We start from the raw sequence: 15996 nt of genomic DNA, 5'->3' as shown, positions 1-15996 counted from the left end.
CAACAATTGGTATCAAAGTAGGTTGCATCCTCCCGGGCTTAGTCGCCAACAGCTCCAGCACACGCCTGCTCACTTTCTCCGATTTTTATGAGCTTTGGCAAGCGTTCGTAGGTCGACAAATATTTTGGAAAGCTCAAAGAGCTTGGTATACTCAGATTTTTGGTTCGGGCTCATTTCGACGTCCATTTCCACTACATGCACTATTGCGCATGCTATTTTGTCATTTTGTGGAGAATTTTTGTTAGTGCCATTTTTTGCATAACAAGTTCCTTACAGTCTTGTGTAGTTTGTGATGTATAGCCATTGGTTCCCGCTCTCCTTCTCCTCTTTTCGAGAAATTTTCACATCAGGTGGAACATTTACCATGGCTGACAACAACACAAATGTGTTCAAGATGTTTGTTGCCGAGGACAGATTGGATGGGGACAATGACCCTATGTGGGCTTATATGATGCAACATGTTCTTGTGTCGAAGGGCGCTTGGAACATTGTGCAGGGCATTGATGTACATCTTGGTCTAAGGATGTAGGGCGATGTTGAGGATGTTGTAGGTCTTGCTGCTGCTGCTATTAAAGTTGTTTTGCCTACGATAGAACAAGGTTGTTGGGATGTAAAATATGTGCAGGATCGTGCATTTATTGTGTTGTCTGTGAAGCACACTATTACTCCTCACATTCTTTCAATGAAATGTGCAAAACATGCTTGGGATATTCTGACTGGTCTTTATGCAAGTCACAACAATAAGACTAAAATTGCATTGCTGCGTAAAGAGCTCGAATCAAAGATTATGCATGAGAAGATGACATGGACACTTTCCTTGTTGGTGTCAAGGATCTCAATGAGCAACTTATTTCTACAAGTGAAGTCATTTCAAACAGTTCACTTGTGCAGAATGTTCATGATGCCTTGTCAGATTCTTACCACACTTTTGCTAGTACTTGGAGACTTATGACCCAAGGGAATCCTGAAGTTGTCAATTTTGATGCATTATGCACATAGTTGTTGCAAGAGTCGCTTTCCAAAAAAACAGGACAAGACAGCGTGCAATTGAACAGGCTTTTATTGCTGCTCAAAGAAAAGGTGGTAACAGTAATGCAACCACTTCTCGTGGCTCTTTTGCAAGCGGAAAATCACATGTTCCTAATGCTTCTGCTAGTAGCAATACGTGTGGAAATTCTGGGGATAAGGTGCTTGAGGGGGTAAAGTACTCAAAAGTCAATGCATATCTCTACACAAGGGGGGGCAAGCCCTCATTGCAGGGGCTAGAGAGAGAACACATACGCCCTCACACAAGGCATCCTTGGTACAAAGAAAGCAACAGGGATACTTGTCAACCTCCTCTTCATGTTGCCCTCATAGTGTGCCTAAAGCCTATTGGTTAGCCTCCCAAAGGGTCCAATGATAATTAGTTAATTTAATTAATTGTCTATGCATTTATCAAGTCCTCTCTCTCAAAGGGGAAAGGGGGAAACTTGTCCCAAGGCTACCCTTGCTGCTTATTATGCACTAAGCCTGTGATTGGCCAAGCTTGAGGAGGTCCACTCATGCGCAAGATAGTGATAGAAGAGGGGGTCGACCAAAGCAAGGAGGGGGCTAGCTTGGGGGGTATACTCCCCCCCCCTCACACACACACACACACACACACACACACACTCATTGTGTGAAGTGCAAAGTGAAAGAGCTCCATCTCCTTCTCCAAGCTAGTAGGGAAGTTGAGAGCCTACACCAACACTGTTGGCTATGGAATGAAAATCCAACCAAGAGCCATGCTTCAATGCTTAAGCTTGCCATCTTCTCCATCTTCATTATTAAGCTATAATGTATGCTAGCAAGAAGAGTAAGGATAAGTAAGGAACTATTTCTTTCTCCTATTAATGTTTCTTCTTCCTCTTCTCTACCCTCATTCCCCAATAGCTCTCTCCACCTTTGAAGGTGTTTCAGGCCTTGGGACTGAGGCTGGGGATAGTTAATGCTTTTTACAAAGTCTATGTTATGCTCGTGATGCATGAAGCTTTCCATCTTCATTGCATCACGTAGGTCACAAGGAACACAAAAATTGTATCGTGCCAAGTCTCCCTTATTGGGAGAATCTATAATACAAAAGCCTATTGGAGGGGGGAGCGGCTCCACATAAATTTGGTCCTCAATTTTTGTCAAGTTCTCTAAACTCTCTCTCTCTCTCTCTCTCTCTCTCTCTCTCTCTCTCTCAAAAATACTATTCATGCCAAGTTAATTAAGTACTATGATTATGTTGCTACCGTCAATTAAGTTCACCCTCTATGTTCTCAAAGTAGTCTCACAAAAATGCTCTTTTTAATTCTCCTAATTCCGCTATTCTCAAAGTTCATAGACCCAGGCTATGTATAAATCTAACCACATGTGATACTACATAATGAACATCTTCCCTCGTAATGCATACATAAATGAGGCAACGAAAAACCTATTGGTAGAGTGTGACATCAAAGTAATCACCAGCATCTTGAAGACTAAGCTTCAAACCTGTCTCCATAAAAGTAGCAATAGGCTTGCAATCCCCAATGTTTAAATATATTAATCTCTGACACAAAGCAATACCTCCATCGACCTACTTAAGCTGTATACCCAAATAATGATGCAAAATCCTTGAACTTGACATCTCAAACAAGGCATTCAAATCTTCGTTTAAATCCGCAAAACATCCCTAATTTGGTCCAATGAGAAGCATGCCACCAACATAGAGTGCAATGATTAAAAAATACGTCATCTGCACGCTTGACATACAAAGTGCTCATAGCTGGATTATTTTGGAAACCATGTACAACCAAATAAGCATGAACTTTCTCATAGCAAGCACATGGAACTTGCTTTAAACCATACAATGCCTAGCTTGCATGCCATGTCTTCTTGCCCTTTTTGAAAAAAACCACATAATTTTTTTGATACGAGTCACTACTCCAAAACGTAGTCTTTATGTCTAAATGATTATTACTAGTAGTTACCAAGCTCAAAAAGTTCTACCACACACACACACACACCTTGGAGCTTCCACCACACCCCTCCATGGCCCCATGAAGTGCCACCAGGTTGCATGGGCCTCTCACCCTCTAGCTCAACACCTACCTCTATATTAGGTGTCTCTTTTTCAAAGCCTAAGAGACAATTTGCATGTGAGGCAATGACCCCTTTTCTCCCAATGTTGAATGTGTGTGCCCCAGCTAAAGGATGCATCACATTCCTTCCCACTTAAGAATAATTTTCATCCTCAAAAGTTTCATTGGAACGAGTTATAATCCTAAAGTTAGGGAACCTTTTCTAAATAATGCTTACTTCCTCCTTTGTTGAACTCTCTTCATCACAATCTTTGCACGTGACTAAACACACTTTATAAATTGTATTTCTATTTCTTTTTTCTCTAAAATATAGTACTTTCTCTGGCTCATGTGGAAGAGATTGAGTATTTATGAGTTCCACTATCTAATCATCTTGAACAAGATTATCAAATTGACCAATTTTGATTTGAGTCTGCTAACGTGGGATACTGGATGCATGCCACTTGTCACTGGTAATTGGAGTTTGTAAGCCATATCGCCAACTCTCTTTAGTATTATGAAAGTTCCACAATACCTTGGTATTAATTTTGGACATGATCCCGTCTTCATGGTTTTAGACTTTTCAGGTGCTTTCAAATAGACTTGATTCCCTTCCTCAAAGGTAAGAGACCTTCTATGTCCTTGCTCTATTTTTAGTCTTTTTGATACTATCTGTAGCAAGTTTAAGCATTTCATTCATATCTTCTAGAAAGTCTTTAGCTGCCTGAACCTTTTTCCTTTTGCAATCCTACTCCATAAGAAGCTCTAGCCCAAAACCCATATATTAACATGAATGGACTATACCTAGTGAAAAAGTGCTTGGCACTATCATATGAAAACTCTACTATAGGTAAGTACTCTTCCCAATTAGTTTGTCGTTTACTTACATATACTTGTAGCATATCTTATAGGATTTGACCAACCCTTTCAATTTGTGCATGCTTAGTTGTACTCATGCTTAGTTTAGCTCGTAACCTCTTAAAAAAACTCTCCAAAAATGGCTACTAAACTTCATGTCTCTATCTGACGTAATGTCTACTGGTAAACCATATAGTCTATAGAGATTTTCTACAAATAATCTAGCCAAATTACGAGTTTTAACATCAAATTTTCTTGGAATAAACCTAGCCATTTTGGTTAATTTATCCACTATTACCCAGATAGAGTTGAGCCCCCCCTATGTTTTAAGTAGTCCAACAATAAATCCATGGAGATACTCTCCCATTTCCTTGAAGGAATGTCTCTTGAATGGAGTAATCCTCCCATCTTAAGCCTTTTAGTCTTATTGATCTAGAATTTCCCACATTTAACCACATATTCTAGGACATCCTTATACATTCTAGAGAAGAGATGTCCAATTGGCTTAGTGGCTATAGGTTCATCTACCACTAATCATAAAAAAGGAAAGATACACAACATAGCAAAAAGGAAGCAACAAGCCCAAGATAATCAAGTACAGACTCAGGAGGAAGCAAAGTTGTGGATTTTAAAGCGTAAGGAAAGACAAAACAAAGTCAACAAACTGCAACAATCCCTTGAAGCAATTCAGACATGATAAAATTGACTTGGAGGTATGGATGTACACATTTGAATACAACTTTTAGATGGATCAATGGAGCGAGCACTTGTAGATACTAGAGCTAGAGACAATGCCATGAAGTACTCCACATACATGAAGATGTCAGATATACCATTGACGACCAATTAGATAGAGCTCAAAGTTGCAAACGAGCTACAAACGATGGTCAGTTTAGGTCACGCAACTTTGTCAATCAACATTGATGACCAATACTTCCCACATCAATTCCATGCCATAGCAGATACAAATCTTAATGAAGCATTCATATGAGGTGTACCATGGATGTGAACTTACAAAGCAGTTCCGGATTGGTAGGAGGACACTTTAAAGTTTAAACTTAATGGCACCTCTTATGTCACTCCGTTGGCACAAAGTGATCACATCTGGGAAGTATAGCCCATTGTTATTATAGACCCACAACAAATGATGCAAAATGTGCAAGCAGGACAATTCAATGGGCCAACCAAAAGACATGTATGGGTGAAGAAATTTATCAGGAAAACAAGCATAAGCAGATCTGATTACCAAAGACAACAATCCCTCAAGTACAAAGCAGCAACAACCACCAACAAATTCTCAAAAACCTCAATGTAGAAGTGGTAGCCCAAACAATAGAAAAAACCTCCAGCAGGCCAACCCAAGTATCAATGGATTTTGAAGTGAAAACAATCCAATCAACAAAAACAACCTAGCAATGGAGAGCAAAGCAACCGAATCAACAATCAGCTCAACTATCTCCACAAACAAACTATAAGTGGGTACCCAAGAAGCCACAAACCATGGAAATCAAGCCGATAGTACCCTACAAACCAACAATCAAGACAAAGCATGCCATCTTCAATTTCTTTTGTTCGGACCACGTAGTATAAATGGAGCCTCCCTAGGCAAAAACCACTGAATAATCCATTTAGTACTACCCACACCTTTCACAACATATTGTTACCCCATGCATCTCTTCCATTGGCATAATAGGGGCACATTACATGGCCTTGCATAGACACGGCATTTGCACCCATGCACATTGCACAAATCTTTATTCGGGATGACTCAGAATGGGAAGGGGGAAGTAGCAGCCTATTGCAAGATCATGATCTGCAAGATGATTAGAATTCATGTGTATAGTGTATGTTTTTTAAAACAAATCACGAGCTTCAAGCATGTCAAATTTGGAAATATTTTGGGCCAACTTATGAGGGATCAAATTCGCAAAATTGAGGGCAATCGACGAGATGGAATATCCAAATGGTCAACTGTTTGAGCCCTAGAGATATGACATGAGCAATCAAAGCAATGAAGGTAAGTATACATTTGGGACCCCAAGTAAGTCAAGCACTTATAAGAAAAATAGGGCAAATCAGGCCTCGTTTGCACTTGTTGAGAGAGAGAGAGAGAGAGAGAGAGAGAGAGAGGGCTCCTATTTTTGTGACCTAGAGCTTGCTTGGTTTTGGCTTACTATGGGCATTTTGAGCCACCACAAGGCACGAGATTCAAGGGGTATGTTCATCTAAGCTCCTCTCCGCTAAGTGTCTGTGAGCAACACAACACAAAAAACACTAGATTAGTCGCATAAATCAAATCAAAGACTGATTTTTCACAAATTGTCAGAGGCTGACATAGGGGATTAACCTAGTATAAAATCAATTTTTTGTTGCAAGTGGACTCCCCTAGCCAAGAACTATCCAGCCATCCAATTGTTGAGATGTCGAGCTCTACACCTTGAGCTGGCATCCACTACGGGTCTTGGCAGCTTACGGCATTTACTCACTGGCGCGTTAGGTGACCGACACGGAGGATCTCTGCCAGTGATTCTACAGCTGGACTACACTTATAGTGCCAGCCTAGTACGCTTCTAGCGAGTTCACACTTAGTGACCGCATGTACATATGTGCTACTTTTCAGCTTTAGCACTTAGTCATTTTGTACTCTCTTTTCTGTGAAGAAGAAGAAGAAGCTTTCCATCTCTGTGTGCTTTGTGCTTGTCTTGTGTAGCTCTCTTGCATCCTCATTCTTTACATGGTATCAGAGCCTGGTGCAGGCAAGAGAGGCTAAGAGAGCAAGAGCATCACAATCCCTTCGTTCGCAATCCACGACCAGATGCCGAGTTTCTGAACAGGTCTCCAAAGTGCAGTATACAGAGATTTACTGTACAAGTACAGTGGTTGTATGTACGCTTGATTGTGGACACTCGTTGAGTGTAGAAAGCGTTACAGGAACCACGATAGCAGGTTCAACAGATTTACAAGTTTTTGCAGATTGCAGCTATTTTGTCTTAGTGCTTCAAGATGTCTGACGGTTTCAGTCAGATTGTTACTGAGAAGCTTGAGAAAAATAACTACCCTGCATGGAAGTTCAGAATAACAAATTTCCTAAAAGGAAAAGGTTATTGGGACTATGTAGAAGGAGACAATGAAAAGGAACCAGAGATTCCCGAGGCAAATGCTACAGCAGAACAAAGGAAAGCTTTGAGGGACTGGCAACAAGGCCAGAGCAAAGTGATGTATTGGCTTACTATGAGCATCACAGATGGCATGATGGGCTATCTACAGGATGCTGAAACCCCTGCCATTGCATGGAAAAACTTAGGCAGAGTGTTCGAGGTGAACACCAAGGCCAGAAAGCTTCAACTAAAGTCGGAGCTAAATCAGGTTAAGAGGAACAACCTCTCCATCAATGATTATGCTTTGAAGATCAAGAGTATCATTGAGGCTCTTGGATCTGTTAAAGTCTCAGTGGAAGACGATGACATTGTCCGTGCATGCTTGGATGGTCTAGGAGATGAGTATGTACATTTTAGGTCTTCCATGAATACAAGAGACGACATCCCCGTGTTCCAAGATTTGATTTCTATGCTTATTCTTGAGGAGAAGAACCTTGACACATCTTCTTCTCATGGCAGAAATAATTCTGAACAGGCCTTCTATTCTAACTCCAACAGAGGTAGAGGTAGAGGTCGTGGTCGAGGCCCAAGGGGTTGCAGGGGCCAATTTCTGGAAGGTCAATCAAATCAAAACAATACAGGTGGCAGGGGAAACCAGTCTCAAGGCAGGGGGAGTCAAAGAGGTCGTGGTGCAGGATCAAGCAGGCAGCAACATACTCCAGATAGTAGAGAATGTTGGACTTGTGGTGAAAGAGGTCATATGTCACGTGACTGTCCAAAGGGAAAAGCAAGTAGAAAGAGAGAACAGGGCAACTATGCATCTACTAGCAGAGATGCAGATGACAGCAAAAACGAGCGCATGTTTGTTATGCAACATGTAATGAATACAATGACTGCAGAGAATTCCACCCAAGATGATGTTTGGTATGTGGATTCAGGTGCCTCTAATCACATGACGTCTCATGGAGAGTGGTTTAGAGATATGCGCAAACTAGATGTGTTAGGCTATGTGCAGACAGGAGATGACACAGCTCACCCCATTGCTCATGTAGGAGACATACCTCTAAATACGAAGAGTGGGAAATCAAAGTACTTAGCAGATGTACTTCATGTCCCAAACATTACAAAGAATCTTGTTTCTGTTGGACAAATGGTTGAGCAGGGTTTGCAGGTTCGCTTCAATCCAAATGGCTGTTATGTAGAAGATATCCAGAATGGCTGTAAGCTGATCACAGAGGGCAAATGTGTGGGCAGAATGTTTACGCTGAATGTAGACATGCCTGAGGTAAAAGCTGCATTATTTGCACAGGGCACAGGTGTTGTGGCTGATGTTGACATTTGGCACAAACGCATTGGCCATGTCAATGAGCAGAGATTGCGCAGCATGCAATCAAAACAGATTGTAAAAGGTTTGCCCAAATTCAAGGTGGATGGTATGCATAAAGTGTGTGCAGCATGCCAGTTTGGAAAACAGTCAAAGGGCTCATTTCCACATGAGCGCAATGTATGTAAGAAGCCACTTGAGGTGGTGCACACAGATGTTTGGGGTCCAACCGATACTGCAAGTATACATGGTTGCAGGTATTATGTCTCTTTCATTGATGACCATACAAGGAAAGTATGGGTCTACTTCATGCATAACAAAAGTGAAGTGTTTGGTCACTTTCAAGACTTCAAAGTCATGATTGAGAAGGAGACAGATATGCAAATCAAGACATTGAGGTCAGATGGAGGGGGAGAGTACTTCTCCAATGATTTTTCAGATTTTCTGCGAATGCATGGTATACACAGGCAGTTTACATGCAGATATACTCCACAGCAGAATGGGGTCGCAGAAAGGAAAAATAGGCACATTGCAGAGGTTGCACGTGCATTGATGAATGAGAAGAACATGCCTCATCATTTCTGGGCTGAAGCTGTAAATACAGATGCGTACATTATGAACAGGACACCTACAGCTGCGGTGCATGATGTAACACCTGAGGAAAAGTTTACAGGTACAAAGCCTGATTTGGCACACTTGAAAGTGTTTGGCTGCATAGCTTACGTGCATGTACCAGATGAGTTGCGTAGGAAATTGGATCCTAAAGCAGAGAAATGTATTCTTGTGGGATATTCCCTTGAACAAAAGGGGTACAGGTACTACAATCCTACTACACGAGAATTACGAGTGAGCAGAGATGTAGTCTTTGATGAGATGAGCAGCTGGTACAGTAATGCACATGGCACTATTGGGGCTGATGTAAAAGATGATGTGGTTGTACAAAATGTGAGGCCACAGTCACAGGTTTTGAGTGGACCACAAGAGTCCTCTTCTCGTGGCTCTGTTGAGAAACCATGGAATGGTAGACTACGTACGCAGGTTACTCCACCAACAGGTACAGGGAATGTATCACGAAAAGGAAAGGAAAAGGTTGATGAACCTCCCTTTATGGTTGATGCATCATCAGGTTTTTCACATGTAGACATGGATTCAGATGGTTTTGAACAATGTCTTGATGAGGAATTTGGAATTCCGGCTGTCAGGACACCTGGTGTAAGGAAAGTACAAGAAGATGCTAGAGGGCAAAGGAGTGACCCATGACCGCGCAGATCTAATAGAGTCAGAAATCCAGTTCAGAAATTGACTTATGATGGGTATCTAGCGCATCACCAAGCCTACATGGCTAAGGTGATACAGGATGTGGAGCCCACATGTTTTGAGGATGCAGTTGGAAATGTGCATTGGGATGATGCAATGAATGAAGAGATGGCTGCATTGGAAGCAAACGACACATGGGAGTTGGTGCCATTGCCAAGTGGCAAGAAAGCTATTGGCTGTAAATGGGTGTATAAAACCAAGCATAAGGATGATGGTAACATTGAGCGTCACAAGGCAAGGCTGGTCGCAAAGGGTTATGCACAGACGTATGGCATAGACTATGAGGAGACCTTTGCTCCAGTGGCAAAGATGACGACAGTGAGAGCTGTCATAGCAGTGGCTGCATCTAGAGGATGGATTATGCATCAAATGGATGTAAAGAATGCCTTCTTGAATGGTGAGTTGCAAGAGGAAGTGTATATGGATCAGCCACCTGGTTATGTCGATCCAGGTTACCCAGATTATGTATGCAGACTTCTCAAAGCTTTGTATGGTTTGAAGCAGGGCTCTAGAGCATGGTATGACAGGATTGCCAAGTATCTTGTCAGTATTGGTTTTAGGAGAGCTCATGCTGATCATTCACTCTATGTACGTGAGAGTGATGTGGGGATTGTGGTCATTACCATATATGTAGATGACCTTATTATTGTTGGTGACAATGCTATGGAGATTGACCATGTGAAGGGTCTTCTCAAACAGGAGTTTGAAATGAAAGATTTAGGCGAGTTGCGCTACTTTCTTGGCATTGAAGTGATCAGGACTCCAGAGGGTGTATGGCTATCACAGAGACAGTATGCTTTGGACATGTTGTCAAAGTATGGTATGGCTGATTGTAAGCCAATTTCTATTCCCTTGGATGTGAATGCAAAGCTGAGTGCAGAGAAGGGTGATGTTGTTGAGGATGTCAACATGTACAGGAAGATTGTGGGTAGTCTAATCTACTTGACTATCACGAGGCCAGACTTGAGCTACACAGTAGGCTTGGAGAGTCAGTTCATGCAACTTCCGAGGAAGCCACATTTGGATGGAGTACGACGCACACTTAGGTATGTGCAAGGTACTCTTGACTATGCATTGTTCTATTGAGCAGATGCACCATTGGCAGTGTATGGGTATACAGATGCAGATTGGGCAGGTAGCATTGTTGATAGGAGATCTACGAGTGGCTTCATGTTCTCTTTTGGGAGTGCTGCTGTTACTTGGAGCAGCAAAAAGCAGCCTACGGTTGCTTTATCGAGCACAGAGGCCGAGTACAGAGGTGCAGCAGTTGCGGCGTGTGAGGTAGCTTGGCTACGCACATTACTTGAGGACTTGGAAGTGCAGGTGGACCAGCAGATTTTCATCCATTGTGACAACCTCAGCAGCATGCAGTTGGCTAGGAACCCAGTGTTCCATGCCAGGACCAAACACATAGAGGTCCATTACCACTACGTTCGAGAGCGAGTGTTGGCGGGCGACATCGACTTGGTCTACGTCAGCATAGAGGAGCAGATAGCGGATATCTTTACCAAGGCCCTCAGAGCTGAGAAGCTTCAACGTTTCCGGACTATGCTTGGACTCTGCGACATGCAGAGCTCGAGGGGGAGTGTTGAGATGTCGAGCTCTACACCTTGAGCTGGCATCCACTACGGGTCTTGGCCGCTTACGGCATTTACTCACTGGCGCGTTAGGTGACCGACACGGAGGATCTCTGCCAGTGATTCTACAGCTGGACTACACTTATAGTGCTAGCCTAGTACGCTTCTAGCGAGTTCACACTTAGTGACCGCATGTACATATGTGCTACTTTTCAGCTTTAGCACTTAGTCATTTTGTACTCTCTTTTCTGTGAAGAAGAAGAAGAAGCTTTCCATCTCTGTGTGCTTTGTGCTTGTCTTGTGTAGCTCTCTTGCATCCTCATTCTTTACACCAATCACAATTAGATTTGGGGGTGGAACATGGATCACGATCGATGTTCCCTAGCTCAGAATCCCAAAAGTTTTCACCTTGTGGCTCCCCCTACAATGCCTTTACACCCTTGCAATCACACATTGAAAATATACTTAGACGTGGATAATGATCCATGTCCCCCAACATACCAGAATCAAATCAAAAATCACCCACAGTCAGATCAGAGTATGGAGAACACAATTCCAACGAATGTGGTGACTAGTGCAGAAGCTCAACAAGCTGCAAAGAACTCACTAGCTGAGGATAAACAAAAACTACAAGTTTAAACCAAGTATAAAAGTTTGTCAAGGATTCATAGAAAATCATGGAAAGCCATGAGCAACAAAATGAAAGCAAAGAGGCTAAAAGAGAAAATGGTCTTGGAAATAGAGCTGCAACAATCAAGGGAGTAGCTTAAACATGAAAACAAGGAACAAGCAGAGGGAGTGGTGTCTTCCAAAGTATCATCGGGAGGTTCAATCTTAGTGGAAAAAGTTCTTAAACCCTTAGAGGCTCTATGACAAGCTTACGAAGCTAGACTAAAGACCAACCAGACCTTGGAACAAAGATGGTTGACATATCCGCATCTTGAAGTTGAAAAACAGAGATTGGAAATGTGCAAATGGCTCATGGAGAAGACTGTTCAAACTCTGATGGAACAAGAAAAAATAAACAATCCCAAACAAGAAGTGGTAATTCACCAAAGGAATAGGAGATTTAAGCTTAAAGGAACCGAAATGATTAATCAAACAAAGCTTGAAATTGAAACACCATTGGACACATGGGTAATGGCTAATACCATGGATGATGCTAAGTCACAAGTGACAAGTATGGGAAATGACCTAGAACACAAAAGATGCTAGTGTGGTGACTAGAGCACAAGCTCAAGAAGTTGCAAAGAACTCACTGGTCAAGGATCAACAAAGACTGCAAGTTCAAATCAAGTTTGAAAGTTTGTCAATAAGAACTCAAAGAAATTGTGGAAAGCCAAGAGAATCAAAATGAAAGCAGAGAGGCTAAAATAGAAAATGATCTTAGAAATAAAACTGCAACAAACAAGGAGCAGCTTAAACATGAAAACAAGGAACAAGCAGAGGGAGCGGTGTCTTTCAAAGTATTATCGAGAGGTTCAATCTTAGTGGACAAAGTTCTAGAACCCTTAGAGGCTCTATTATAAGCTTACGAGGATAGATAGAAGACTAACTAGACCTTGGAATAAAGATGGTATCCGCATCCCGAACTTGAAAAACATAGATAAGAAATGTGCAAACGGTTCATGGAGACTCCTCAAACTCCTATGGAGCTAGAAAAACTAAATAATCCAAACAAGAAGCGTTAATCCACCAAAGCGACATGGAATTTGAGCTCAACATGAAATGATTGATCAAGCAAAGCCTACAATTGAAACACCATTGAACACAAGTGTAGTGGCTAATACCACGGATGACACCAAGTCATATGTGATAATGCAAATTCTAGAAGTGGAAGGGCCATGGCTACAAGATTTATGGGAAACAATCAAGAACAAAAAAGACAATAGTGCAACTTTCAAGTCTGTAGCTATCATGGAGATCAATATGGATCATGAGTTCTACCTTGGAGATATACAATTTTTGTACGGTGATGTAGGAACAAGTATCTACAGAGAACAAACCAAAAATGTTGAAGACTTTTTCGTCTTTCATAAGAGAGCATGAAACAAAATTGAAGGTCAAGGTTGTGCCTTCTCAATGAAAACCAATTCCAAAGATGATGGACACCAAAAGCCTTCATGAATTGATGTCAACTCCTATATAGTGAAAGCTGTTACAAAGTAAACCACATCTATGAAGAGAAATGGGAAAAAAACTGGGAAAGATGGGGCTGAAAATTTCTTGTCAAGATATTCCCTTTGATGGCCAAATGGGTAAAACATCACCAAACAAACCAAAGGAAAAACTAGTGCCCATAAATAAAGTGCGGGATTACTGTGAAGGAGAAGAGGGAAATACCACCTTGCCATTGGAACACAAAGGAATCAAAACCAATTCTATACTTGATAGTGGGGCCGGGGTGGCCATTGCTACAAAACAAATATGGAAAAAATGGAGAGACCAACTCTTTAAAAAACACAAATGAAACTACAACTTGCAAACGGATATGTAGAGAGACCAGTAGGTATGTTGGAACAAAGCATAGTGTTCTCATGTGGAATAGAGTCAAGCATACCTTCACCATAGTGGGTTTTGTCAAAAGCAATAATTTTGATGTCATTTTGGAGAGATTATTCATGCGTCAACTTAAAATGGTACAAGATTGGGGCTACGACCATATCTACTTGCAGCACAAGGAAGTTACATCAAGAATCAATGTAAAGGACAACAGTTATAGAGATGTTAGTCAAACCCTTGTAGAGGAATTTGACTAGACAACAATCAACACAAAGGAAATACCTGCATGGCTATAAGCCAAAGCATAAAATTGGATGTGTCGAGCATCCAAATGTGAGAGCCTGGTTAGAAAGGATTGCATTTTAGAGAGACTAGTGGAAGACAAAGATTATATACCATAGTCATTTCCATAAAAGTTTTTTGAACCTTTTGGTTGGGATCAGATAGTGGCTACTCTAGATGTATGTGTGAATGAAACAACCCCGACAAGATTCTGTGAGATAAAGAGGGATTTGACATAGCACCCTTCCATATGGTGAGTGTTATCTTGGAAACAGGGTTAGAGAATGAGGACCTGGATACACCAGAAACAATTGCATGCAAACACATAGTTGACAAGATTTTCACTAAGGATCTGAGTGACAAAAGCGACGAAAAATTTGTAAATTCACAAGATGATGTACTTGAAATGGAAGTTAAGGATGAGCTACTGAGGAGCTTTGAAAGTGAAACAAAATCAAATGAGAAAGAGGCAATTTTCTATGATTTCCCTAACCAAAAACTCAGACAAGAAATATATCGAGAAAAACAAACAAGGAAACAAAAGCAAACGCAAGCAAAACCTATGCCTCTTATGAATTAAAAAACATAGTATTTGATGCTCGTAGGAGCAATTGACTGTGTCAAACACAAAGTGACACAAGGATACACATCACACAAAGACAAGTCCTAAGAATCAAACCAAGATGAAAGCCAAAGACACAACTGAGACGTCATCAAGAATGACAAAAACTGACCACAAGTGAGAATACCAAAAGTCAAAGACACTCCACCAGAAACTAAAAGTCATAGATAGTGCAAGGTGTCTATATCTCGATAGCTTTTTTAGATTATTGTGATGAGGGACGGACTTCCAGAGAGCCCATGAGCTCATGAGCGCTATGCAATACAATGAAGAAGCTACATTAACAGACAAAGACAAAGCTACAATGAGAGTAAAGATCACAAGTGATATGATGTCAGGCACCTCACCTACAAGCAGGCAACACTTTCATCAAGCATCAAGGGCATAAACTAACCCATAAGGATTTGATATACTAAAAAACAAAGCTACCTTTTTGACTAATCTCCCAAAATTTAGAAGTACAAAAACCACCTTGTTACATAGCAGAGAGAAGAGTGATCAAGTGTGACTTGAGAGGATACATTCTTGACAATCTAGTTGAATCTAATTTGAAAAGCAGTGACAAAAACAAAGCATACATGAATGTCTGGCCGATGTTGACAAGAATTGCCTACCAAGCCCTAGGAATGATAGAAGACTTACTTGAAACTCAATCTCAACTTAATATATTCCACAAGGCCAAGCATACAGTCAGGACTGTGGGAAGCTCATCCACAACCCTCATGAAGAGAAGAACATAAGGCCAGAGTTTTAAAGCACCAGTAATGGATAGTGAAGCCATTGAATTTGACTTTGAGCTCCAAGATGAGATTAAAAAAAAGGAAGATGTTCCATCGGAGTATTAATAAAAAGAAGAAGAAGAAGTGGAGATCCCTTTGATCCAAAAGAGTCCTCAACAAACAGAGCAGATTCCATCTCAAGCTCAAAGGTCTATGGAGGAAGCTCGACAGCTCAAAGAAGAATCCCAAGCAAAGATAGTGCAGGAGAAGAAGAAAATGGAAGAAACTCGGCAAGATGCACCTCCCTTTGTCAAGGATGATGTCGAGCTAGACACAAATCTTGAGAAGCTTAAAGAGGAAAGACGACAAGAAGCTTGAGCAGAAGTCACGCTGGCAAGAACGGATCCATGAAGTTCTAAAGAGAAAATATGAAGAAAGAGCTGAGGAAGAGTTGAAGCAACAAAAGACAACATATAAGATGCACCAGTGGACTCTCCTCATAGCTAGCAGTTGGAACATGAGGAATCGGCTAGATACAACAACAACAAAGGATGCAGAGGAAATAGAGAAACATGTCTCACCAAAACCACCATATCCTCCTCCTACTAATCAACAACACAAAGATTCTC

General features: G+C 41.3%; 1 protein-coding gene across 2 annotated transcripts in view; it reads left to right on the top strand.

Moving 5' to 3' along the window:
* LOC147423095 (uncharacterized) overlaps positions 1-15996 on the top strand; it is an 89009-nt gene that overhangs the window by 56122 nt on the left and 16891 nt on the right. Inside the window, exon 2 of one of the 2 annotated variants that reach the window (XM_086501396.1) lies at positions 3647-3690. The exons of the other annotated variant lie outside the window; for it this stretch is intronic. Within the exon in view, the coding sequence (XP_086357522.1) occupies positions 3647-3690 (44 nt within the window). The remainder of the gene's footprint in view (positions 1-3646; positions 3691-15996) is intronic. 2 annotated transcript variants of the gene reach the window in all.

This window comes from Adiantum capillus-veneris, chromosome 26 (genome assembly GCF_014529385.1).
Source record: "Adiantum capillus-veneris isolate H3 chromosome 26, ASM1452938v2, whole genome shotgun sequence".
NCBI lineage: Eukaryota > Viridiplantae > Streptophyta > Polypodiopsida > Polypodiales > Pteridaceae > Adiantum > Adiantum capillus-veneris.
This window is presented reverse-complemented; position numbering and strand designations above follow the sequence as displayed.